At 49.0% G+C, this 27,330-nt stretch overlaps 1 protein-coding gene across 3 annotated transcripts in view; it reads left to right on the forward strand.

Annotated features, from left to right (window-relative positions):
* Positions 1-430: 430 nt before the first annotated feature.
* The window catches only part of mcat (malonyl CoA:ACP acyltransferase (mitochondrial)), a 33,682-nt gene continuing 6,782 nt past the window's right edge, over positions 431-27,330 (forward strand). For 2 of the 3 annotated variants that reach the window (XR_005458343.1, XR_005458344.1), the window contains exons 1-5: positions 431-912; positions 14,513-14,600; positions 18,337-18,554; positions 23,756-23,891; positions 23,999-24,145. Coding sequence is in view for 1 of the 3 variants with exons in the window: in XM_038780708.1 (XP_038636636.1) it covers positions 478-912; positions 14,513-14,600; positions 18,337-18,554 (741 nt within the window). In the remaining 2 variants the exon portion in view is untranslated. The remainder of the gene's footprint in view (positions 913-14,512; positions 14,601-18,336; positions 18,555-23,755; positions 23,892-23,998; positions 24,146-27,330) is intronic. The other variant, XM_038780708.1, reaches the window with a different exon arrangement.

Here is a 27,330-nt window from a genome sequence, read left to right on the forward strand (position 1 = left end):
CCACAGGTCACTCTCCCATCACCCCCCCCCCCCCACAGGTCACTCTCCCATCACCCCCCCCCCCCCACAGGTCACTCTCCCATCCCCCCCCCCACCCACAGGTCACTCTCCCATCCCCCCCCCCACCCACAGGTCACTCTCCCATCCCCCCCCCCCCAGGTTACTCTCCCATCCCCCCCCCCCCAGGTTACTCTCCCATCCCCCCCCCCCAGGTTACTCTCCCATCCCCCCCCCCAGGTCACTCTCCCATCTCCCCCCCCCCCCCCCCACAGGTCACTCTCCCATCCCCCATCCCCCCCCCACAGGTCACTCTCCCATCCCCCCCCCCCCCCACAGGTCACTCTCCCATCCCCCCCCCCCCCCCCCACAGGTCACTCTCCCATTCCCCCCCCCCCCACAGGTCACTCCCCCCCCCCCCCCCCCCCCCCAGGTCACTTTCCCTTTCCCCCCCAGCCTGCCTGCCCGCCCGCACACACCATGTGCCTGGTTGGACTGGTCCGCAGGCTCCCACACTGGCTGAAGGCCACTGGCTGCAGACAACTGTCAGCCTTGTGCTTTCCATACCGCCCCTCCGGCACTGCCCCAGACATCAGGGAACTGTTAGCAGCCAACGGGCGGGATCCGAGTGAAGATGCTGAGGTTAAAGAGCCTAGCAGGAGGCAGCCTGGGCAGAGCTCCCTACTCCTCTTCCCCGGCCAGGGCAGCCACTTTGTGGGAATGGGCAAAGGGCTCCAGAAGTACCACAATGCCAGGCAAATATTCACCGCAGCACAGACGATTCTGGGTTATGACCTGCTGTCCCTGTGTGTGAATGGACCCCAGGAAGAGTTAAATAAAACAGTTCACTGTCAGCCGGCAGTTTTTGTCATGTCCCTAGCTGCAGTGGAAAGGCTCCAACATGAAAACCCTGAAGTAAGTACAACTTGTGTTTGTGTTCTTCAAATCCCTCTTCTGTTTTGCCCTAGACCACCTCTTGCTTATTACAAAGAAACCAATGACATTCTCTTTCCATTTACAATTCAGAGAAAAATGGATCACTTGTTTCACAGTTTTCATACTTCTATCTCAATGTAATATTTGCAGTCGGGTATCTATGCACCAGAAACTGAACTGTACCAGTCATATAAATACTGTGGTTATTTGATGTGATGGATGTTGAAATTGTTATAGTGTTATATTTGTTGCAATAATATTGGGAAACAAATCTAGGTTAAGTACCCAGACAATGTGTTTGCTAAAGCTGTAATGAAAGAATCATGAAAAGTGAGTTAACCATTGATTCCAAACACTCGGTTACAATCTTGTTTTGATTGCTGGAGATTCCTTCGAGTGCAGATAATTTATGAGGGAGTAATAGTTAGCCCTAGGTATGGAACTTAATATGATACAGATGTAATTCATGTGAGGAGCCAGGTCTGTGTAGTTTACTCATGGGAGGAGCCAGGTCTGTCTGTAATCTTGCAAACTGCTAAAATATTTTAAGTTGAACAGAAGTTTGATGTAGGATTTGAGTCTGACAAAAGTGTACTGTTGTGGATTTCCTTTTCTACTTGTTCTTTTCTGTGGCTCTGTTCCAATTAGGGCAATCAGTGAAATTTGTCTTCTTTCTATATTATCTATGTCCGAATGCTTCGAGTCGCCAGGTATCGAATGATACCACCACAAGGGAGGGGGGGAGGAGGGGGGGAGGGGGAGGGGGGGGAGGGGAGGAGGGTTAGGGGGGAGGAGGGTTGGGGGGGGGCAATTGGACTGGGAGAGGTGGTGGAGGGGTTGGAGGCAATGCAATCGGGCAAAGCTCTGGGGCCGGATGGTTATCCAGGGGAATTCTACAAGATGTTTTCGGGTACTTGGGCCATTGCTGGTCAGGGCTTTTAACGAGGCAAGGAAGCCTGGCGTTCTCCCCCCGACACTGTCGCAGGCGTCTATCTCCCTCATTTTGAAGCAAGAAAAGGGCCCCGAACAATGTGGGTCATACAGACCGAATTCCTTAAAAGTAGGTGCCAAACTATTGCCAAAGATCCTGGCCTTGAATAAAGCATTGTGTGATCGGGGAGGACAAGACATGGTTCTTTAAGGGGAGGCACCTGGTGACCAACCTCAGGAGGTGTACTGAACATAATTATGATGCTCTCAGAGGGACGAGATGTAGAGGTAGTGGACGCTATGGATCAGAGAAAGCCTTTGATTGGGTTGAGTGAGACTATCTGTGGGAGGGCCTGGGGCGGTTTGGCCAGGGGTTTACGGGCTGGATCAGTTCATGATATTTTGGACTACATCGGGGAACGAGACAAGCGTGTCCTCTCTCCCCACTGATGTTTGCTCTGGCTATAGAGCCGTTGGCAAGGGCACTGAGAGTGTCAAGGGCTGGTGGGTACGGGGGCGTGGGTGGGGTGGAACATAGGGTCTCGCTAGATGCGGATGATCTATGTCTGTGTATTTCAGACCCATTGGGGGGATTGGAGGGATTATGGGGATATTAGAGGAATTTGGCTGGGTTTCGGGGTATAAATTGAATATGGGCAAGAGTGAGGTCTTTGCGATCCAGGTGAGGGGGCAGGAGATGAGATTGGGGGAGATGCCGTTCAAAGTGATGGTGGGGGAAGGGCAGCACGGTGGTGCAGTGGTTAGCACCGCTGTCTCATGGTGCCGAGGTCCCAGGTTCGATCCTGGCTCTGGGTCACTGTCTGTGTGGAGTTTGCACATTCTCCCTGTGGTTGCGTGGGTTTCGCCCCCACAACCCAAAGATGTGCAAGGTAGGTGGATTGAGCGCACTAAATTGCCCCATAATTGGAAAAAATTAATTGGGTACACTAAAATGTTTTTTAAAAAGTGATGGGGGGAGCTTACGATATTAGGATATCCAAGTAGCGCGGGGGTGGGAGCAGTTGCACAAGCTAAATCTGGGTTGGTTGATAGAACAGATGAGGAGGGGGCTTTCGGAGGTGGGATGCACTCCCATTGTCACTAGCGGGGAGGGTTCAGATGGTGAAGATGACGGTTCCAGAGCCTTCCAATTTTTATCCCGAAGGCGTTTTAAAAAAAGTTAATGCGGTGGTTTGGGGGTTTGTGTGCGGTGGGTAAAACCCCATGGGTGAATAAGGTGCTGCTGAAGTGGGGGAACGGGGGAGGGGAGGCCTGGCCCTTCCGAATTTTATTAATTATTACTGGGGGGCGAATATATCGATGGGTAGTTGGGGAGGGGTCGGCTGGAGGCGGCCTCTTGTAGGGGCACGAGTTTAGGGGCACTGGTAACGGCACCTCTGCCGTTCTCGCCAGCCAGGTACTCCACAAGCTTTGATGTAGTGGCGGCTCTGAGGGTGTGGGAACAGTTGCAGCAGCACATGGGGTTTGAGGGTTTACGCCGGGGGGGGGGCCTGGATGGGGTGTCTGAAGGTGGCAGCGGTCGGGGATCGAGAGATTTGGAGATCTCTTTATTGATGAGGGCTTCCCAAACTTGGGAGGAGTTGGAGGAGGAGTTTGAATTGCCAGGCGGGAATGGGTTCCAGTATCTGCAGGTGAGGGACTTTGTGGGGAGGCAAGTTTCGGCCTTCCCGCATCTGCTGCCCCAGGGGTTACAGAATAAGGTGATGTTGAGAGCAGGAGTGGGGGAGGAGAAGGTTTCGGAGATCTATAAGGAGCCGATGGAGCGGAAGGGAACCCCGATAGGGGAGGTGAAGCAAAGGTGGGGAGAAGAGCTGGATGGGGAGTTGGAGACCGGATTATGAGAGGAGGCCCTGAGGTGAGTCAATGCACCCTCGTCGTGTGCTAGGCTCAGCCTGATACAATTCAAGATGGTCCACAGGGCACACATGACTGTGGCCCAGCTGAGTAGGTTTTTTGAAGGGGTGGAGGATAGGTGTAGGCGCTGGGCGGTTATCCTGTTCACCATGTCAGTGTGTTTGAAGGGGTGGCGGATAGGTGTAGGCGCTGGGCGGTTATCCTGTTCACCATGTCAGTGTGTTTGAAGGGGTGGAGGATAGGTGTAGGCGCTGGGCGGTTATCCTGCACCATGTCAGTGTGTTTGAAGGGGTGGAGGATAGGTGTAGGCGCTGGGCGGTTATCCTGCACCATGTCAGTGTGTTTGAAGGGGTGGAGGATAGGTGTAGGCGCTGGGCGGTTATCCTGTTCACCATGTCAGTGTGTTTGAAGGGGTGGAGGATAGGTGTAGGCGCTGGGCGGTTATCCTGCACCATGTCAGTGTGTTTTGGTCATGTTCGAGGCGGAGGGATTTCTGGCAGCGGTTTTCTGACGTCATGTCAGAAATACTAAACATAGAACATAGAACACTACAGCGCAGTACGGGCCCTTCGGCCCTCGGATGTTGCGCCGACCTGTGAAACCATCTGAAGCCTATCTGACCTACACTATTCCATTTTCATCCATATGTCTATCCAGTGACCACTTAAATGCCCTTAAAGTTGGCGAGTCTACTACTATTGCAGGCAGGGCGTTCCACACTCCTCCTCCTCTCTGAGTAAAGAAACTGCCTCTGACATCTGTCCTATATCTACCACCCCTCAATTTAAAGCTATGTCCCCTCGTGTTGGTCATCACCATCCGAGGAAAAAGACTCTCACTGTCCACCCTATCTAACCCTCTGACTATCTTATATGTCTCTATTAAGTCACCTCTCAGCCTTCTCCTCTCTAACGAAAACAACCTCAATTCCCTGAGCCTTTCCTCGTAAGACCTTCCCTCCATACCAGGCAACATCCTAGTAAATCTCCTCTGAACCCTTTCCAAAGCTTCCACATCCTTCCTATAATGTGGTGACCAGAACTGCACGCAGTACTCCAGGTGCGGCCGCACCAGAGTTATGTACAGCTGCAGCATGACCTTGTGGTTCCGAAACTCAATCCCCCTGCTTATAAAGGCTAGCACACCATATGCCTATAAAGATAAGGGTGCTTCCGAGTCCAAGGGTGCCAATTTTTGGTGTGGCTGAAGATCCGGGAGCCCAGTGGGTGAGAGAGGCCGAATTCCTGGCCTTTGCCTCCCTGGCCCGGAGACGGTTCTCACTGGGAAGGATGAACTCGGAACCCCCAAAGTCGGGGGTGTGGGTCAGTGACATAGTGGGATTTCTCAGACTTGAGAAAATTAAGTTTGCCCTGAGGAGATTGTTGTCGGGGTTTGCTCGGAGGTGGCAGCCATTCATCGATTTATTTGAGAAAAACTAAGCTGTCAGCAGGGGCGAGTGAGGATGCATGGGAGGTTGAGAAGGGTAGAGGCAAGGGGGATTGGGAAAGGAGGTTTTTGTAAGTCAAAATATATATTTTTTAAAAAGCAGCTGCAAGGCTCTTTGCCGCTAACTCTGGCCCCTGTGGTTAGAACGCCCGCTGGGCTGGCAATTGATCGGAATCGTGCCAGTAGACTGCTGGCCTATTACATACCCAACAGAGCCTCTGGTGGGAAATCGAACCGCATGCAATTCCGTCCTAACAACAGATCGAGAATTTCGCCCATTGTTCAGAATGTTTTAGTATATAAAGGTGTTATATAAATAAAAGTTATTGTAGTTGTACAGCAATAGGATCCAGGTCAGGAACACACGTGCAGAAAAAACAAGATTGTGGCCGCCTTCCTTCCTCCCCAATTGGGAAATATTTCTCTATGGTGATGTGAATATGTGTGTGGTTAACAGTAGGATCTTCAAAAATACCACTCAGTAGTTGGTCTATCATAAGACCATAAGACATAGGAGCAGAATTAGGCCACTTGGCGCATCGAGTCTGCTCCCCCATTCAATCATGACTGATATTTTCTCATCCCCGTTCTCCTGCCTTCTCACCATAACAAAGAACAATACAGCACAGGAACAGGCCCTTTGGCCTTCCAAGCCTGTACTGGTCATGATACCAAAACCCTCAGCACTTCCTTGTGCTGTATCCCTCTATACCCATCCTATCCATGTGTTTGTCAAGATGCCTTTTGAAAGCCGTTAATGTATCAGCTTCCACAACCGCCCCTGGCAATGCGTTCAATGCACTCACCACCCTCTGCACAAAACACCTGCCTCGCACATCTCCTCCAAACTTTGCCCCACGGACCTTAAACCAATGCCCCCTGGGGATTGACCCCTCCATCCTGGGAAAGAGTGCCTGCCCATCCACTCTAGCCATGCCTCTCATAACCTTATCGACCTCTTATCAGGTCACCCCTCGACCTCCGTCTTTCTAATGAAAACAATTTGAGTCTGTTCAGCCTCTCCACGTAGCTAACCCCCTCCAGACCAGGCAACATCCTGGTAAACCTCCTCTGCACCCTCTCCAAAGCCTCCCCTTCCTTCTAGTAGTATGGCGACCATAATTGTGCGCAATATTCCAAGCGCAGCCTTACCAAGCTTCTGTACAACTGTAGCCTAACCTGCCAGTTTTTATACATAAGAACATAAGAACTAGGAGCAGGATTCGGCCATCTGGCCCCTCGAGCCTACTCCGCCATTCAATGAGATCATGGCTGATCTTTTGTGGACTCAGCTCCACTTTCCGGCCCGAACACCATAACCCTTAATCCCTTTATTCTTCAAAAAACTATCTATCTTTACCTTAAAAACATTTAATGAAGGAGCCTCAACTGCTTCACTGGGCAAGGAATTCCATAGATTCACAACTCTTTGGGTGAAGAAGTTCCTCCTAAACTAAGTCCTAAATATACTTTCCCTTATTTTGAGGCCATGCCCCCTAGTTCTGCTTTCACCCGCCAGTGGAAACAACCTGCCCGCATCTATCCTATCTATTCCCTTCATAATTTTTTTATTTTTTTTTATAAATTGAGTGTACCCAATCATTTTTCCAATTAAGGGGCAATTTAGCGTGGCCAATCCACCTAGCTTGCACGTTTTTGGGTTGTGGGGGCGAAACCCACGCAGACACGGGGAGAATGTGCAAACTCCACACGGACAGTGACCCAGAGTCGGGATCGAACCTGGGACCTCAGCGCCGTGAGGCGGTTGTGCTAACCACTAGGCCACCGTGCTGTCCTTCCCTTCATAATTTTAAATGTTTCTATAAGATCCCCCCTCATCCTTCTAAATTCCAACGAGTACAGACCCAGTCTACTCAACCTCTCCTCGTAATCCAACCCCTTCAGCTCTGGGATGAACCTCGTGAATCTCCTCTGCACACCCTCCAGTGCCAGTACGTCCTTTCTCAAGTAAGGAGACCAAAACTGAACACAATACTCCAGGTGTGGCCTCGCTAACACCTTATACAACTGCAGCATAATCTCCCTAGTCTTAAACTCCATCTCTCCAGCAATGAAGGACAAAATTCCATTTGCCTTCTTAATCACCTGTTGCACCTGTAAACCAACTTTCTGTGACTCATGCACTAGCACACCCAGGTCTCTCTGCACAGCAGCATGCTTTAATATTTTATTGTTTAAATAATAATCCCGTTTGCTGTTATAGCTACCAAAATGGATACCCTCATTTGTCAACATTGTATTCCATTTGCCAGACCCTAGCCCATTCACTTAACCTATCCAAATCCCTCTGCAGACTTCCAGTATCCTCTGCACTTTTCGCTTTACCACTCATCATAGTGTCATCTGCAAACTTTGACACATTGCCCTTGGTCTCCAACTCTAAATCATCTATGTAAATTGTGAACAACTGTGGGCCCAACACGGATCCCTGAGGGACACCACTAGCCAACCAGAGAAGCACCCATTAATCCCCACTCTTTCTATTAATTAACCAATCCTCTATCCATGCTACTACTTTACCCTTAATGCCATGCATCTTTATCTTATGCAGCAGCCTTTTGTGTGGCACCTTGTCAAAAGCTTTCTGGAAATCCAGATATACCACATCCATTGGCTCCCCGTTATCTACTGCACTGGTAATGTCCTCAAAAAATTCCACTAAATTAGTTAGGCACTTTATGAACCCATGCTGCGCCTGCCCAATGGGACAATTTCTATCCAGATGCCTCGCTATTTCTTCCTTGATGATAGATTCCAGCATCTTCCCTACTACCGACGTTAAGCTCACTGGCCTATAATTTCCTGCTCTCTGCCTACCTCCTTTTTTAAACAGTGGTGTCACATTTGCTAATTTCCAATGTCTAGTGAATTTTGGTAAATCATCACTAGTGCATCTGCAATTTCCCTAGCCATCTCTTTTAGCACTCTGGGATGCATTCCATCAGGGCGAGGAGACTTGTCTACCTTTAGCCCCATTAGCTTGCCCATCACTACCTCCTTAGTGATAACAATCCTCTCAAAGTCCTCACCTGTCATAGCCTCATTTCTATCAGTCGCTGGTATGTTATTTGTGTCTTCCACTGTGAAGACCGAACCAAAAAACCTGTTCAGTTCCTCAGCCATTTCCTCATCTCCCATTATTCAAACTCCGTTCTCATCCTCTAAAGGACCAATATTTACCTTAGCCACTCTTTTTTGCTTTATATATTTGTAAAAACTTTTGCTGTCTGTTTTTATATTCTGAGCAAGTTTACTCTTATACTCTATCTTACTCTTTATAGCTTTTTTAGTAGCTTTCTGTTGCCCCTTAAATATTTCCCAGTCCTCTAGTCTCCCACCAATCTTTGCCACTTTGTATGCTCTTTCCTTCAATTTGATACTCTCCCTTATTTCCTTAGATATCTACGGTCGATTTTCCCTCTTTCTACCGTCCTTCCTTTTTGTGGGTATAAACCTTGCTGAGCACTGTGAAAAATAGCTTGGAAGGTTCTCCACTGTTCCTCAATACTCGATACTCGTCCAATGAAGGCAAGCAATCCGTATGCTTTCTTGACTACCTTGTTCACTTGTGTTGCACCTTCAAAGATATGTGTGCCTGCATGCCCAGATCTCTCTGATTTTCTATATTCCCAAGAGGTTGCCATTTATGGTATATTTTCCTTCCATGTTAGACCTACCAAAATGCATTACGTCACATTTGTCCAGATTAAACTCCATTTGCCATTTCTCTGCCCAAGTCTCCAAACTATCTATGTCCTGCTGTATCCTCTGACAGTCCTCAACACCATCTGCCACTCCACCAACCTTGGTGTCATCCACAAACCAGACCAGCTACTTTTTCCTCCAAATCGTTTATGTGCACGACAAACAACAGAGGCCCCAGCATAGATCCCTGTGTAACATTACTAGTCGTAACCTTCCATTGAGAAAAACACCCTTCTACTGCTACCTTCTGTGACCGAGCCAGTTCTGCATCCATCTTACCACCTCACCTCTGATCCCGTGTGACTTCACCCTTTGTACCAGTCTGCCATGAGGCACCTTGTCAAAGGCTTTACTGAACTCCATGTTAGCAACATCCACCACCCTCCCCATATCAATCATCCTGGTCACCTCCTCAAAAAACTCGATCAAGTTAGTGAGGCATGACCTCCCCTCCACAAAACCATGCTGTCTATCGCTTATAAGAACATAAGAACTAGGAGCAGGAGTAGGCCATCTGGCCCCTCGAGCCTGCTCCGCCATTCAATTAGATCATGGCTGATCTTTTGTGGACTCAGCTCCACTTTCCGGCCCGAACACCATAACCCTTAATCCCTTTATTCTTCAAAAAACTATCTATCTTTACCTTAAAAACATTTAATGAAGGAGCCTCAACTGCTTCACTGGGCAAGGAATTCCATAGATTCACAACCCTTTGGGTGAAGAAGTTCCTCCTAAACTCAGTCCTAAATCTACTTATCTACCCACTTATCTGTCTCTTTGCTTCCAAATGGGTATAAATATTGTCCCTCAGAATTCTCTCTAATAATTTACCTACTACCGACGTGAGGCTCACCGGCTATAGTTTCCTGGATTAACCCTGCTACCTTTCTTAAACAGCGGTATCACATTCACTATTCTCCAGTCCTCTGGGATCTCAGCTGCAGCCAATGAGCAAACAAAAATGTCAGTCCAGGCCCCAGAAATTTCCTCCCTTGCTTCCCTCCATATTCTGGGGTAAAACCCATTTGGCCCAGGAGACTTTGGCCCTGGAAACTTATCCACCTTAACCCCTGATCCCCTTATTAATCAAGAACGTATCTATCTCTGTCTTAAAGACACTCAGTGATTTGCCCTCCACAGCCTTCTGCGGCAAAACGTTCCACAGATTCACCACCCTCTGGCTGAAGAAATCCCACCCTCGTCTCTGTTTTAAAGGATCGTCCCTTTAGTCTGACTAGCTCTTCATTCCAATGATCTTTCTTGTGAACCTCCTCTGGACCCTTTCCAAGGCCACCACATCCTTTCTTAGATACGGGACCCAGAACTGCTCACAATACTCCAAGCGGGGTCTGACCAGAGCATTATACAGCCTCAGAAGTACATCCCTGCTTTTGTATTCTAGCCCTCTCGACATGAATGCTAACATTGCATTTGCCTTCCTAACTGCCGACTGAACCTGCCCGTTAACCGTAAGAGAATCCTGAACAAGGACTCCCAAGTCCCTTTGTGCTTCTGATTTCCTAAGCATTTCCCCATTTAGAAAATAGTCTATGGAGAATAGCCAATGTTCCTTTGTTTAAGAAGGATAGCAAGGATAATCCAGGAACTACAGGCCGGTGAGCCTTACGTCAGTGGTAGGGAAATTACTGGAGAGAATTCTTCGAGACAGGATCTACTCCCATTTAGAAGCAAATGGACGTATTAGCGGGAGGCAGCACGGTTTTGTGAAGGGCAGGTCGTGACTCACTAGGAGGTCACAAATATAGAACATAGAACATTACAGCGCAGTACAGGCCCTTCGCCCCTCGATGTTGCGCCGACCTGTGAAACCACTCTAAAGCCCATCTACACTATTCCCTTACCCATATGTCTATCCAATGACCATTTGAATGCCTTTAGTGTTGGCGAGTCCACTACTATTGCAGGCAGGGCATTCCACGCCCGTACTACTCTCTGAGAAAAGAACCTACCTCTGACATCTGTCCTGTATTTATCTCCCCTCAATTTAAAGCTATTTCCCCTCGTGCTAGACATCACCATCCGAGGAAAAAGGCTCTCACTGTCCACCCTATCTAATCCTCTGATCATCTTGTATGCCTCAATTAAGTCACCTCTTAACATTCTTCTCTCTAATGAAAACAGCCTCAAGTCCCTCATCCTTCCCTCATAAGATCTTCCCTCCATACCAGGCAACATTCTGGTAAATGGATGGTTGATGCAGGTAGGACAGTGGATGTTGTCTATATGAACTTCAGTAAGGCCTTTGACAAGGTCCCTGATGGCAGACTGGTATGAAAGGTGAAGTCACACGGGATCAGGGGTGAGCCGGCATGGTGGATACAGAACTGGCTAGGTCATCGAAGGCAGAGAGTAGCAATGGAAGGGTGCTTTTCTGATTGGAGGGCTGTGACTAGTAGTGTTCCGCAGGGATCAGTGCTGGGACCTTTGCTGTTCATAGTATATATATATATATATGATTTGGAGGAAAATTAAACTAGTCTGATTAGTAAGTTTGCAGATGACACAAAGGTTGGTGGAATTGCGGATAGCGATGAGGACTGTCAGAGGATACAGCAGGATTTAGATCGTTTGGAGACTTGGGTGGAGAGATGGCAGATGGAGTTTAATCCGGACAAATGTGAGGTAATGCATTTTGGAAGGTCTAATGCAGGTAGGGAAATATACAGTGAATGGCAGAACCCTCGAGTATTGAAAGGCAGAGAGATCTAGGTGTACATGTCCACAGATCACTGAAAGGGGGCAACACAGGTGGAGAAGGTAGTCAAGAAGGCATACGGCATGCTTGCCTTCATTGGCCGGGGCATTGAGTATAAGAATTGGCAAGTCATGTTGCAGCTGTATAGAACCTTAGTTAGGCCACACTTGGAGTATAGTGTTCAATTCTGGTCGCCACACTACCAGAAGGATGTGGAGGCTTTAGAGAGGGTGCAGAAGAGATTTACCAGGATGTTGCCTGGTATGGAGGGCATTAGCTATGAGGAGCGGTTGAATAAACTCGGTTTGTTCTCACTGGAACGACGGAGGTTGAGGGGCGACCTGATAAAAGTCTACAAAATTGTGAGGGGCATAGACAGAGTGGATAGTCAGAGGCTTTCCCCCACGGTAGAGGGGTCAATTACTAGGGGGCATAGGTTTAAGGTGCGAGGGGCAAGGTTTAGAGTAGATGTACGAGGCAAGTTTTTTACACAGAGGGTAGTGGGTGCCTGGAACTCGCTGCCGGAGGAGGTGGTGAAAGCAGGGACGATAGTGACATTTAAGGGGCATCTTGACAAATACATGAATAGGATGGGAATAGAGGGATACGGACCCAGGAAGTGTAGAAGATTGTAGTTTAGTCGGGCAGCATGGTCGGCACGGGCTTGGAGGGCTGAAGGGCCTGTTCCTGTGCTGTACTTTTATTTGTTCTTTGGCTCTCTGATTTGTTGCCCAGGCAGCCACATGCTTCCTCAAGTATTTGCCTTAAGTGGATGTTCTTCATGTATAGGTATAAATTGTGAATACCACCCAGACTATTCGATTGTAATGGAATCAGAATTAACCAGTCCACACGCAATGCCATTGGAATATCTTTCAACAAGGGTCACCAGAGATCAACCAGGAGCATGAACCTAAGCTCATTGGTTCCTCTTTAGTGTGAATTACTAAAACGAGTAGTACTATTTCTATTGCACCCTTCACTGAGATTGCTAACCAGTACAGAACGGTGTGACCCAGTGCTGCTTCAACAAGTGGATATCAGTTTGGTTGATTTCTAACTGGGAGAGGGGGTTGTTTTGGGATAATTTTCATTTTGGTGCACTTGAGGCCTTCCACGTCTGGTGGACACTACGGGGACTAGAGTGCATCCAAATAATCTAGTTTAAGTTTATTTCCTTTTAATAATAATAATCTTTTATTGTCACAAGTATGAAGTTACTGTGTGAAAGCTCCTAGTCGCCACATTCCGGCGCCTGTTTGGGTAAACTGGTACGGGAATTGAACCCGCGCAGCTGGCCTTGTTCTGCATCACAAACCAGCTGTCTAGTCCACTGAGCGAAACCAGCCCCTGATAAAAGAGACGTGTTGAGACTAGTAGAAGAGGAAAAGTGACAGCCATTCTGGTTCATTTCCCAGGGCATTGCCTTGACCAATCAGGGTCAAGCTGCTTGGTATAAATTTCAAACAATGCTTGGCAATTATCTGTCAGTCACTGATGAGATCTACCATGCAAAATTAGTGAGGTCTTGCGACAGTAAAACTCAGTAGAAATTTGAGTTAAACTTCTCGGATGCAAACAAGAATCTTTATTGCCTCTATTTAATTACAATTAGGAGAAACTTAAATCTATTCTCAGATAAAGGATCTGGATCGGCACAGGCTGGGAGGGCCGAAGGGCCTGTTCCTGTGTTGTAATTTTCTTTGTTCTTTGTTTGTTCTTTGTTATTAAGTCCGGCCAGCAAAAAGACTTAAAGAGAAGTAACTTGTACACAATTTAACTTTCAGAATAATACAGAAATGGTTTCTTGCTTACGGCAAAACAGCTTGCATTTACTTCAAGAGTTAGAGTGGAAAAGTGAAAATATGAAAGTAGAGATATTGAATAGTTACGTCAAAGTATAGGATGATCCTGGAATACAGATGGCCGTACGGACCATCACATTTATAGGAAATCTTATCTGTCTTGAGCCATCTACCTACACCTCTATGTCGTCCTAATTGGTTTGGGTTAGATTTTGATTCGACGGTTAGCTGTCATTCTTTAATGTGCAACAAAAGTTCTGAATGTTTCATGTTTTGAATATTTGTGTATGTTATGGAATGCGATTCTGTGCTATTATCAAGACTAGTTTCTACTGGTTTTCTGCTGACTTTGCTTTATCCACATTATGAACAATGGTGCCTTCATGTTGCTATGGTGCCTGCTTCGTCCTTGATCAGATTACTGATGCAGCTCATTTCCTAATGTCAAACTGTCTTTGAAAATATGTTTGTCAGAACAATAGCTTTTTCATCTTTGCTTAGTAAAAATTTTGTTTTAATCTCCAATTAGATTATGCATGTCAGGCTTTCTGTCTCTCTGTTGAAGCTGTGTTTTATCATGTCCTGAGGTTATGAGTGCTGAAATCCTTAATTTAAAATAGGTACTAAAAGTGGGGCTTAATAGTTAGATTAAATAGCATTCTTATACCTATCAGATCTATCAGGAAATAGTCTATTCCTAACAGTCACCATCAACTGGTGCATTCTCTATGGCAACCACTTGCCAACCAGTCAGCATAATCTTCTCATGTAGTACAAGTTGTTTTTTTCCCCTGAAATGGTTTTCTTGCAAAGTGCTCTGCCAGGTGAAAAGCTTCAACATGCCTCCTTTTAAAGCAATACTCCAAATGGTAATTTATATTTTATTATTTGTGCTCCTATTTAAGGAAAATACTTGTTAATGCTTGCCAATGACAGTAATTGCCACCCTAACTTTGCAATATTAAACAATTAGCATTTCATTTTAGAATTGGGACTGTGTAGTTCCCCAGCTCACACTAAACCATCTATTGTGATGTTCTTAATGTTGCTGAGTAAGTCCAATGTCTTGTTTTGTCTGTAGGCCATTGAGAAGTGTGTTGGAGCTGCAGGATTCAGTGTGGGAGAGTTTGCTGCCCTGGTCTTTGCAGGAGCAATAGACTTTGCTGAAGGTGAGGCTAAGAAAGATGGAATGTAATCTCTCCTAGTGGCGCATTTCTGAAGCAAAGGTCTGCCACCAGATACTTCTCTGTGTGTTTTATAAATATGATCAAAAACAGCAAACATTATGAAAATGGATATGTGGAAATACATCAGGCCCATCAACAGAGAAAAGACAGGTTAACGTTTCAAGTGTGAACCCTTCAACAGACCTTGAAACGAACAGGAAAAAGAACACTTTAATAAGACTAACCAAAATTAAGGGGGGATGGGGAAACGGAAGATTCTGTGAGCTTGATCTATGCCCAAGTGCCTGATCAAAGTTTTGAAAACCTATATAGAGCATAATATAGGGGCTGCACGGTAGAATTGTGGATAGCACAATTGCTTCACAGCTCCAGGGTCCCAGGTTCGAATCCTGCTTGGGTCACTGTCTGTGCGGACACATCCTCCCCGTGTGTGCGTGGGTTTCCTCCGGGTGCTCCGGCTTCCTCCCACAGTCCAAAGCTGTGCAGGTTAGGTGGATTGGCCATGATAAATTGCCCTTAGTGTCCAAAATTGCCCTTAGTATTGGGTGGGGTTACTGGGTTGTGGGGATAGGGTGGAGATGTTGACCTTGGGTAGGGTGCTCTTTCCAAGAGCCGGTGCAGACTCGATGGGCCGAATGGCCTCCTTCTGCACTGTAAATTCTATGATAATTCTATGATAACCATTGAATTTATTTGATTTAATATATTTCCACATGTACCGAAGTACAGTGAAAAGTATTTTTCTGTGGCCGAGGGAACGTACACAGTACGTACATAGTAGACCCAAGAATAATCGACAGAGTACATTGACAAATGGTACACCAACAAACTGATTGGTTACAGTGCGGAACAAAGCAAATACATGAGCAAGAGCAGCATAGGGCGTCGTGAATAGTGTTCTTACAGGGAACAGATCAGTCCGAGGGGGAGTCGTTAAGTAGTCTTGTAGCTGTGGGGAAGAAGCTATTCCAATGTCTGGATGTGCGGATCTTCAGACTTCTGTACCTTCTGCCTGATGGAACGGTCAGGAAGAATGCAATGCCTGGGTGGGAGGGGTCTCTGATAATGCTATCTGTCTTCCTGAGGCAGCGGGAGGTGTATACAGAATCAATGTGGGGGTGGCAAGCTTATGTGATGCATTGGGCTGAGTTCACCACACTCTGCAGTTTCTTGCGATCTTGGACATACATCAGAACCATCGGGTGTTACCCAGTCTCAGAAACATACTCTGAAATTCGCAGCAAGTCATCAAAAAGACAAAGTAGTTGACTTGTCCTTGTTTCCAAGTTTATATAGGGCGGCGTGTTGGCACAGTGGGGGTAGTATTGTTGCTTCACAGCTCCAGTTTCCCAGGTTCGATTCCCGGCTTGGGTCACTGTGTGGAGTCTGCATGTTCTCCCTGTGTTTGCGTGGGCTTCCTCCGGGTGCTTCAGTTTCCTCCCACAAGTCCTGATGGATGTGCTTGTTAGGTGAATTGGACATTCTGAATTTCCCCTCAGTGTACCCGAACAGGCGCCGCAATGTGGCGACTAGGGGCTTTTCACAGTAACTTCATTGTAGTGTTAATGTAAGCCTACTTGTGACATTAAAGATTATTAAAAATAAAACCTGAAAACCAACCTCTTGGATATTAGACTACAACCTGCTGTGAACACTTTGTTTTAAAAGACCTCCACTTCAACTTCAAATCATCAAGAAAGTGCAAGCCTGCTGTTTAGGAGACAGGAAATTCTAAATCGGGGACTGAATCAAGTAGTCTGTAGATGGGCGTTATCCTTATCTGTATCCAGCCTTTGTGTGTGTCCATGCATGAGACCGAGTGTGTGGTGATGTGTTAATTTGGGTTAAGTTTGTGAGAATAACCATCTTTATTTTTAAATTCATGACAGCTTGCTGCTGAATTGCTTAATTTGATACAGACTCCAAGGATAAGAAAAGACACAAACCTTTCCATGATTATAGGCTGTTAGAGTGCACATCAATTATAAGACCATAAGACAAAGGAGCCGAATTAGACCACTCGGCCCATCGAGTCTGCTCCGCCATTCAATCATGGCTGACATTTTTCTCATCCTCATTCTGCTGCCTTCTCCCCATATGGAACCCCTTATTAATCAAGAACCTATCTATCTCTGTCTTAAAAGACATTCGGTGATTTGGCCTCCACGACCTTCTGCAGCAAAGAGTTCCACAGATTCACCACCTTCTGGCTGAAGAAATTCCTCCTCATCTCTGTTTTAAAGGATCGTCCCTTTAGTCTGAGAGTGGGTCCTCTGCTTCTAGTTTTTCCTCCACGTCCACTCTATCCAGGCCTCGCAGTATCCTGTAAGTTCCAATAAGAATCCCCCCTCATCCTTCTAAAGTCCAACGAGTACAGACCCATAGTCCTCAACCGTTTCTCATACGACAAGCTCTTCATTCCAGGGATCATTCTTGTGAACTTCCTCTGGACCCTTTCCAAGGCCAGCACATCCTTCCTTTAGTACAGAGCCCAAAAACTGTTCCCAATACTCCAAATGGAGTCTGACCAGAGCCTTATACAGCCTCAGAAGTACATCCCTGGTCTTGCAGTTTAGCCCCTCTCAACATGAATGCTAACATTGCATTTGCCTTCCTAACTGCCGACTGAACTTGCACGTAAACCTTAAGAGAATCATGAACAAGGGCTCCCAAGTCCCTTTGTGCTTCTGGTTTCTTAAGCATTTCCCCATTTAGAAAATAGTCTATGCCTAAATTCCTCCTTCCGAAGTGCATAACCTCACATTTTCCCACACTGTATTTCAATTGCCATTTCATTGCCCACTCTCCTAGCTTGTCCAAATCCTTCTGCAGCCACCTTGATTCCTCAATACTACCTGCCCCTCTACAGATCTTTGTATCATCTGCAAACTTAGCAAAAGTGCTTCAGTTCCTTCTTTCAGATCATTAATGTATATTGTGAAAAGTTGTGGTCCCAGCACAGACCCCTGAGGCACACCACTAGTCACCGGCTGCCATCCTGAAAAAGACCCCTTTATCCCCACTCTCTGCCTTCTGCCAGTCAACCAATCCTCTCCAAGATCTTACCCTTAACACCATGGGCTCTTAACTTATTTAACCGCCTCTTATGCGGCACCTTGTCAAAGGCCTGTTGGAAATCGAAATAAATCACGTCCGCTGGTTCTCCTTTGTCTAACTTCTTTGTTACTTCCTCAAAGAACTCTAACAGATTTGTAGACATGACCTCCCCTTGACGAAGCCATGCTGACTCAGTCCTATTTTACCATGCACTTCCAAGTGCTTCGCGATCTCATCATTAATAATGGGCTCTAAAATCTTACCAATTACCGAAGTCGGGCTAACCAGTCTATAATTTCCCATCTTCTGCCTCCCTCCCTTAAACAGTGGTGTTACATTACAGTTCTGTTTTTGACACTATGTTTAATTCGATCTGGCACTTCCTTTTAACCTTTCTAACCTCCCTTTTTTAGCTTTACAATATTTATTACATTTGGAGTCCTGACTTTCATTTTCAGATTTTTATGTTGATCCTTTTATTAATAACCCTGAAAGTACCAATTCTCTTCTATGATTTTGATGCTTTTGTATTCTCCCTTACAAATATTCTTCTGTGTTCAAGATTGATTAAATGTATTTGTGAAATCATCCAAGTAGCTTCTTTGAAAAAGTAAAAGATTACAAAGATGAAAGTGTCCACCCTTGATCGTTTCCACAACAGCTCTCTATGCAGTGAAAGTTCGAGCAGAGGCTATGCAGGAGGCATCGGATTCCACTCCCAGTGGCATGTTATCTGTATTGGGGCAGGCAGAATCCAGATTCAAGTATGCCTGTCTGGAAGCTCAAGAACATTGCAAATCGTTGGGCCTAGTGGATCCTGTGTGTCAAGTGGCTAACTACCTCTTTCCCAATGGGCGTGTGATTGCCGGACACTTGCAGGTGAGCTGTAGAAATATGGGATGTTCTTTCTTCTCGGGCAACCTCATAGAAATTAAACTGATTCAGTAATGAATGTGTGCCCCAAATGGCCCTTTCACCTCCAATGCCGGTGTAGGTTTAAGGCCAAACATTTATATCTTACATGATGCAGGAGCAGGATACTCTATTCGTTACTGAGTGGACCAGTTTTACTAATCTGGCCAAGAGCAGAAGTGCAAGGATAGAGGCTTGAATTCCCAGTCAGAGAGATTGCAGGCCTGGACATGAGTTCAAACCGCATCATGGCAGCTGGGCAAATTTAAAATTCAATTAATTCATAATAATTGTTATCAAAACTATCTGGTTCATAAATGTCTTTCCTTCAGGGAAGTAAATCTGCCAATCTTACCTGGTCTGACCTACACATGATCCCAGGTTCACAGCAATGTTATTCATTCGCAATTGCCCTCTGAAATGACCAAGCAAGGCACTTAAGTTGTATAAACTACCACAGGAAAAAGCATTGTGGGTGTTCCTGTACTGGGCGAGTGTCCACTCCCTGGAATTAAGAGCTTGTCGTATGAGGGACGGTCTATACTCGTTGGAAGCATGAGGGGGGATCTTATTGAAACTTACAGGATACTGCGAGGCCTTTATAGTGTGGACGTGAAGAGGATGTTTCCACTTGGAGGAAAAACTAGCAGAGGACAGAATCTCAGACTAAAGGGACGCTCCTTTAAAACAGATGAGGAGGAATTTCTTCAGCCAGAAGGTGGTGAATCTGTGGAGCTCTTTGCCGCAGAAGGCTGTGGAGGCCAATTCACTGAATGTCTTTAAGACAGAGATAGATAGGTTTTTGATCAATAAGGGGATCAGGGGTTATGGGGATGAGAAGATATCAGCCATGATTGAATGGTGGAGCAGACTCGATGGGCCGAGTGGCCTAATTCTGCTCCTGTGTCTTGTGGTCTTATGGACTGAAGCAGTTCATGCAGGTAGATCACCATCACCTTCTTAGTTGGGATGGGCAATGTATGCTGGCTTTGCCAATGATTCCACATCCACAAATTAAAATAAATGCGGGACCAGTCGGCATGGAAACAAAACTATTTATACCCTCAAAAATGGTGTTAATGAAGGTATCATTCTTTGTAGTGATGAAATGTTGCCATCTGATGACCATAAAAAGATAAATTTAAAAATACCGTGGCAAAATCAAAAAGGGTTAAGAAAGATTATGTTCTTGTCGAATGTATTAGTCTTGTTCAAAGGGAGGTCGGGATTTTCATGGAGTCGGCCTGTATTAGCAGCCCTTTAAAAATGGCAAGTGGGACTCAATTCTGGGATTTTCACCCCCATTCCTGTTTCTGGTAAATTCTTGCTGGGTGGGATAAGGATATGGGCGGTTGGCCTGCATGCAGCACGCCCACCCTTGCTGGCTTCATTGCATGGGTGGGCACATTAAACCCCCTCGTGGTTTTTGTGGAGTCAGCCCCTATCCATGAAAACACACTATTCAGGGCTACTCAGAAGAGTCCTGAACCACAGGGAACTCTGGTTCGAAGTGGAGAACAAAACAAAAGTCACCTGATTTTACCATTGAATGGCTTTGAAATAAAATAACTTTGTTGTTTTACTAGTTTGATATTGTATTGTAAGTTATATGTGGTTTTACTGCAATGATCAATTAGAGAGCTATTCCCTGCAAAAATATGTGGACCATTACATTAATCAGCATTGTGTAGGTGCTGAGATATGTTCGAACACTTTTCCATTATGCATTCAAAATTGCAGAAAGCATAGCTTTGGAACTCTGCTGTAAGTGATTTAAATGTCTCCAGCCCATTAAACTTTTAAAAAAAAATGATTGTACTGCAGTGATTGACATGCCATCTGGTTTAGCTTAGTCCTTCTGGGACTGGGCCACCTCCCTCTGGGACTGGGCCACCTCCCTCTGGGACTGGGCCACCTCCCTCTGGGACTGGGCCACCTCCCTCTGGGACTGGGCCACCTCCCTCTGGGACTGGGCCACCTCCCTCTGCGACTGGGCCACCTCCCTCTGGGACTGGGCCACCTCCCTCTGGGACTGGGCCACCTCCCTCTGGGACTGGGCCACCTCCCTCTGGGACTGGGCCACCTCCCTCTGGGACTGGGCCACCTCCCTCTGGGACTGGGCCACCTCCCTCTGGGACTGGGCCACCTCCCTCTGGGACTGGGCCACCTCCCTCTGGGACTGGGCCACCTCCCTCTGGGACTGGGCCACCTCCCTCTGGGACTGGGCCACCTCCCTCTGGGACTGGGCCACCTCCCTCTGGGACTGGGCCACCTCCCTCTGGGACTGGGCCACCTCCCTCTGGGACTGGGCCACCTCCCTCTGGGACTGGGCCACCTCCCTCTGGGACTGGGCCACCTCCCTCTGGGACTGGGCCACCTCCCTCTGGGACTGGGCCACCTCCCTCTGGGACTGGGCCACCTCCCTCTGGGACTGGGCCACCTCCCTCTGGGACTGGGCCACCTCCCTCTGGGACTGGGCCACCTCCCTCTGGGACTGGGCCACCTCCCTCTGGGACTGGGCCACCTCCCTCTGGGACTGGGCCACCTCCCTCTGGGACTGGGCCACCTCCCTCTGGGACTGGGCCACCTCCCTCTGGGACTGGGCCACCTCCCTCTGGGACTGGGCCACCTCCCTCTGGGACTGGGCCACCTCCCTCTGGGACTGGGCCACCTCCCTCTGGGACTGGGCCACCTCCCTCTGGGACTGGGCCACCTCCCTCTGGGACTGGGCCACCTCCCTCTGGGACTGGGCCACCTCCCTCTGGGACTGGGCCACCTCCCTCTGGGACTGGGCCACCTCCCTCTGGGACTGGGCCACCTCCCTCTGGGACTGGGCCACCTCCCTCTGGGACTGGGCCACCTCCCTCTGGGACTGGGCCACCTCCCTCTGGGACTGGGCCACCTCCCTCTGGGACTGGGCCACCTCCCTCTGGGACTGGGCCACCTCCCTCTGGGACTGGGCCACCTCCCTCTGGGACTGGGCCACCTCCCTCTGGGACTGGGCCACCTCCCTCTGGGACTGGGCCACCTCCCTCTGGGACTGGGCCACCTCCCTCTGGGACTGGGCCACCTCCCTCTGGGACTGGGCCACCTCCCTCTGGGACTGGGCCACCTCCCTCTGGGACTGGGCCACCTCCCTCTGGGACTGGGCCACCTCCCTCTGGGACTGGGCCACCTCCCTCTGGGACTGGGCCACCTCCCTCTGGGACTGGGCCACCTCCCTCTGGGACTGGGCCACCTCCCTCTGGGACTGGGCCACCTCCCTCTGGGACTGGGCCACCTCCCTCTGGGACTGGGCCACCTCCCTCTGGGACTGGGCCACCTCCCTCTGGGACTGGGCCACCTCCCTCTGGGACTGGGCCACCTCCCTCTGGGACTGGGCCACCTCCCTCTGGGACTGGGCCACCTCCCTCTGGGACTGGGCCACCTCCCTCTGGGACTGGGCCACCTCCCTCTGGGACTGGGCCACCTCCCTCTGGGACTGGGCCACCTCCCTCTGGGACTGGGCCACCTCCCTCTGGGACTGGGCCACCTCCCTCTGGGACTGGGCCACCTCCCTCTGGGACTGGGCCACCTCCCTCTGGGACTGGGCCACCTCCCTCTGGGACTGGGCCACCTCCCTCTGGGACTGGGCCACCTCCCTCTGGGACTGGGCCACCTCCCTCTGGGACTGGGCCACCTCCCTCTGGGACTGGGCCACCTCCCTCTGGGACTGGGCCACCTCCCTCTGGGACTGGGCCACGCCTGAGCAATGCCGCTTTTGCATTTTTGCTAGACTTTGTTGTTTCCATTTGGAAAGGTTTTTTGACAACTGGGGTCATTAAGAATACTTGCCTGACTTTCAAAGATACAGAAATCCTATCTCAGCAGAGGCTGCATAGATAGCTTGACAGTGTTAAAAGGTTATTTAAAGGGGCTGAAAGAGGTTGCAGAGACATGAAGAGGAGTCTGAGCTGGATGGGGTAAAGGGGATATTTGAAAACTTGGTAAATTTAAAATGGAGTTGTTAAACTGGGAGCCGACATTATAAGCCAACAGTAAGACAAGCATTCCGGAGGATCAATCCGCCCTGCTCTGGGGGATTCTATTCTATCCAGTTTCTAGGCCTCTTACTCTAATTACGGTGCATCCAGAGAATACTAGGGTATGTGTGTTTGGTGGGGTGGGGGCAGTCTCGGGTGGGGTGGGGGTGACAAATCATGTCACAATTTGTATTGTCAAACAGGCTGCAAAATCAATGCACAACTTATCCATTGTGAGCATGGGGCCCTGTTTACACCGAGCTTGACAGAGCAGCAACAATAGTTGCACTCGGAACACACCTTGTTTACTGCTCTGGCATGTCCAGATGTCGTGACAGGCACTGGAGAAATGCACGTTCCTCTTTTTATGTCCAAGTAGGACATCTGCCATATTTTAAATAAACCTTGGGAGAGTTCATCAAATGCAGAGAGGATTTAAATTTTTTTGAATGGCTTCTGTGAACGAGTGGGTGGATTTTCCAAAAGAGTTAGTGCGATACCCACCAGCCTTACCGACACCATCCAGGCCGCAGTTCTAAGGCACTTTGATCAAATTTCTTTCCCCATGCGAAAAACACCGCGCCTGAGGCACGTAGCATTTGATTTGTCCGTCCTGGCAATCTGAGCAGTTCGCTGCATTTAAACAGCTCCAGAGCACTTGCTCTCATTCGAGTCAAGAGGGTGACAGTGAGGAAAGCAGCTCCTTGATTCACAGAGGGGGCCCTCATCCATATGCTGGATATCGTGGAGAGGAGGCGGCCAACAATATACCCTCGGGCTGGCAGGAGGCCCTCCAGCAAAGTGACTAATCCCACCTGGGAGGCGGTCACATCACTGGTTTCTGCCAGGAACCTGACCCAAGAGGACAATGTGCAATGAAGAAAAAAGATAACTGACCGACTTTGTTCTGCCTGGTTAAGTGTTTTCTGTCTCGTCTCTGCACTCCACCTTGCCATCACCTTGGAATCCCACAAGCTGCCAACCCACAAGGCGCAACACCCGACATCACACAAGCATCCTCAAACCCTCCCGTTGCTCCTCATCAAAACCCTTCCCTGCTTACGGATAGTGTCCACACCTGCCAAGTATCATCAACATCTGACCCGACAGGTGGCCAACTCATCATCCCCATTTGTCTTCCTGCAGGATAAACTTGTCCATGACCATCACGAGCGAGAGAAGACGGGAGGTGGGATTCCTGAGCTGAGGATCCTGATTGCTTATGAGAAAAGAGCTTGCAGGGGAGGAGCAGGATCGGCCCTGTGCTGAGAGCAAGAAACAAGTGAGGAGCCACTGTACCTTCATCCAGATGACCAAACCTAAATGAGTTCTGTGTAGTCTAAATCCTTGACCAGGTTATGTACTAAAACCATCTTCCATGCCTTGCAGGAACATCACCCAAAGAGACAGGCCCGTTCACCTTCTAGTGTTCCACCGCCCACCCTTGTCACGACTTCGGAGGAGATCTTGGAGCAGGACACTGAAGCAACACAGCTATCATCCACACCATCCAATAATGCAGAGAAACACACCTCGGTAGGCAAACGTGGCAGGCAGGATTCTGGATCACTATCTATTGCACTACTTCTGATCACATCAGGTGGAAGCAGGAACATCACAGGAATCAGACAGTCGGAGATCTGCTGCATCCCAGAACTCAGCAGTGCTCCAGCGAAATGTTGTGCCTCTGGACATGTTCGCCCCTCAGCTGCCGGGGATGCAATGGCAGATCTGGGATACCAGATGGGAGTGTCAGCGACACTCCTGCGATTGGAAGGCCAAATGGAGGAGTCCGAAAGCCTTCTGTCACAGGAGATCATGTTGGTGATGCATGGCAGCCAGGCCTACAGTACAAGGGCGATGTCTGCATGGAAAGTCTAGAGAAAGAGGTCAGATCCATGACTGCCGAACTCCAAAGCATGGCTCAGTCCCTAAGGATCATTGGTGAGGGATTCAACACCATGGTGCAGACACTGGGGGGCAGCAAGTCTGGCAGCGGCAGATGATGTTGAGACTTATGGAGCTCACTCCAGCTGCGCCTCTGCCTCATGGAGTGGGAGGGTGCAGAAGGCTAGGGAATTGTCGGGACACAACTTGGGCATAGGTGAAATTAGGCACAGGTAGTTGGGGGGGGGGGCACTGTGACTTGTTAAATCTGGGCATGTCACTCAATTAAATGTTATTGTTCTTTATCTTAATGCCTCACATTCTATACCCCCTCCGAGTAGCATAGTGCTTCTCCCCATCGGAATACAGTTCTCAGTGGTCTTCAATGTCCTCCAGGCGGCTGGGCCCTCTGTATGAATGTTTCATTCACAGTGGTGGGCCTCTGGCATGATTCAGTGAACCCTAGACCCTAGCCTCTAATCTCCCCCCCCCCCCCCCCCCCCCCCCCCCCCCCACCCACACACACACACACACCTCCAGAGCTAAGGGACAAAGTAATGTAGCATAGAACGCCACTCAGACATGAGCTGGGGAGTCAGCGTGCTGGCAGCAGACAGTCAGGAGTCAGGCATGAACAGCAGCTGAGGAACATCGCCGACCATCCCTCGCTGCGAGTTATCATTGCCCCCCTACATTGTCGGGCAGCAGGCACTCGAGGACTCCCTATCCCCAGCACCCTGATGATTAAGATCTGAGCCACCTTCATGGGTTGGTTGCAGAGGGGTCACAATGTCCTGGGAGTGGGCTCACATTATCAGAAAAGAAGCTAGTCCACCTCCATAAAGCAGGAGGCGATGAGGGAAAATCTAGCCCCCCACTGCCCATGTGCACCCTCTTCCCTGTCTGAACTCCATCCTCTGGACCCTCAACCGGTTCTTCCTCGATACTCGCATGGACCTCCTCCTCGTCTGAGGACACCTGTTGCTCCTCTAGGTCATCTTCAGGAAGGTTGTCACCCTGCTGCAGAGCCAGGTTGTATAGGGCACAGCAGACCAGCACAATGCGGGAGACCGGCTGGGGACACCATTGGCAGGCCATACAGGACCTGTTGAGGCAGCGGAACTGCATCTTTAACAGGCTGATGCACTGCTTGAATATAGATCAGGTGGCACTGTGAGCATCATTGAACTGGCTTCTGCTGCAGACTCTGGCCACCACATTGGTGCCATCAGCCAAGACCTCCGGGAATATCTCTTGACCCTTATAAGCCATCCCTACAGCCTGAGGTGGCCCTTGAAAATGTCAGGGATTTGTGATTGGCTGAGGATGCACCTATCATGCACGCTTCCTGGAAAACATGCACATAGGTGCATGAATCGTATAAGCTATTCACATACCAGCTGCACACTGAGGGAGTGGAACCCTTTCCGGTTTATGAAGGGGACTCCACCACGGGATGCAGAGAGCGATGTGGGTGCAGTCAATTGCCCCCTGCACTGGTGGCAGGCCAGTTGATTGCCCCCTGCACTGGTGGCAGGACAGTTGATTGCCCCCTGCACAGTGGCAGGCCAGTTGATTGCCCCCTGCACAGTGGCAGGACAGTTGATTGCCCCCTGCACAGTGGCAGGCCAGTTGATTGCCCCCTGCACAGTGGCAGGCCAGTTGATTGCCCCCTGCACAGTGGCAGGCCAGTTGATTGTCCCCTGCACAGTGGCAGGCCAGTTGATTGCCCCCTGCACAGTGGCAGGCCAGTTGATTGCCCCCTGCACAGTGGCAGGCCAGTTGATTGCCCCCTGCACTGTGGCAGGCCAGTTGATTGCCCCCTGCACAGTGGCAGGCCAGTTGATTGCCCCCTGCACAGTGGCAGGCCAGTTGATTGCCCCCTGCACAGTGGCAGGCCAGTTGATTGCCCCCTGCACAGTGGCAGGCCAGTTGATTGCCCCCTGCACAGTGGCAGGCCAGTTGATTGCCCCCTGCACAGTGGCAGGCCAGTTATATTTCCATAGTCTGTGGCCATCTCGTTTTGCCGGGCCTGGTTCAGGTCAAAATATATGAAGTCCAGAGCCCCAGCATAAAGTACATCTGTGACCCCACAGATTCAGTTACGGGCAAATTTCTGTGCTATATCTCACAGGCCACCTGTGGAGCTCTGCAAGAACCCCATGGTGAAGAGTTTTAGGGCAGTCGTGACCTTCACAGCCGTAGGGAGCTAGTGTCCTTCACCACCATATGGGTTAAGTCCACAGCACAGTGACACTGATGCTGCATAGTTTCCCTGGTGAGGCAGAGTCTTCTCCGACACATGTCCAATAGCTCCATGAAGGACACATTAATCCTGTGGACCCTTGATTTCCTTCGGCGCCTTCGTTCCCCCTGCATGGCTGGTGCAGCCTCTGGCCATGGGGGAGAAACCCACGCAAACACAGGGAGAATGTGCACACTCCACATGGACATTGACCCAGGGCCGGGGTTCGAACCCAGGTAAGGATGCAAAGTTAATCACGTTAAGTACATGGTAATGATTCAAATTCAAACAAATCAGGTTCAAGCCCCTCTTGGTCAGAAACCTGAATGCACATCGGGGAGGGCCCCAGAAGCTCACCATCAGAAATCTCGCTGCCGCAAATTCCGTTTTTGACTTTCTCGGGATTTACGGATCATGAGGGATTTGCGTCTGCTGCTAATGCGACTGCTAAATTCGCCCAGTCTGGTTTTATCAGTACGAGAAGGGTATTTGAGTGAGAGTTCTATTAACTCAGTGTTTTTCAAACCGACCGACATTAGTCACCCACGTGGTGCATGACCTGCTCTCTGCTTCCGCTTCTGGTGGGAAG

The sequence above is a fragment of the Scyliorhinus canicula genome, chromosome 20 (genome assembly GCF_902713615.1).
Source record: "Scyliorhinus canicula chromosome 20, sScyCan1.1, whole genome shotgun sequence".
NCBI lineage: Eukaryota > Metazoa > Chordata > Chondrichthyes > Carcharhiniformes > Scyliorhinidae > Scyliorhinus > Scyliorhinus canicula.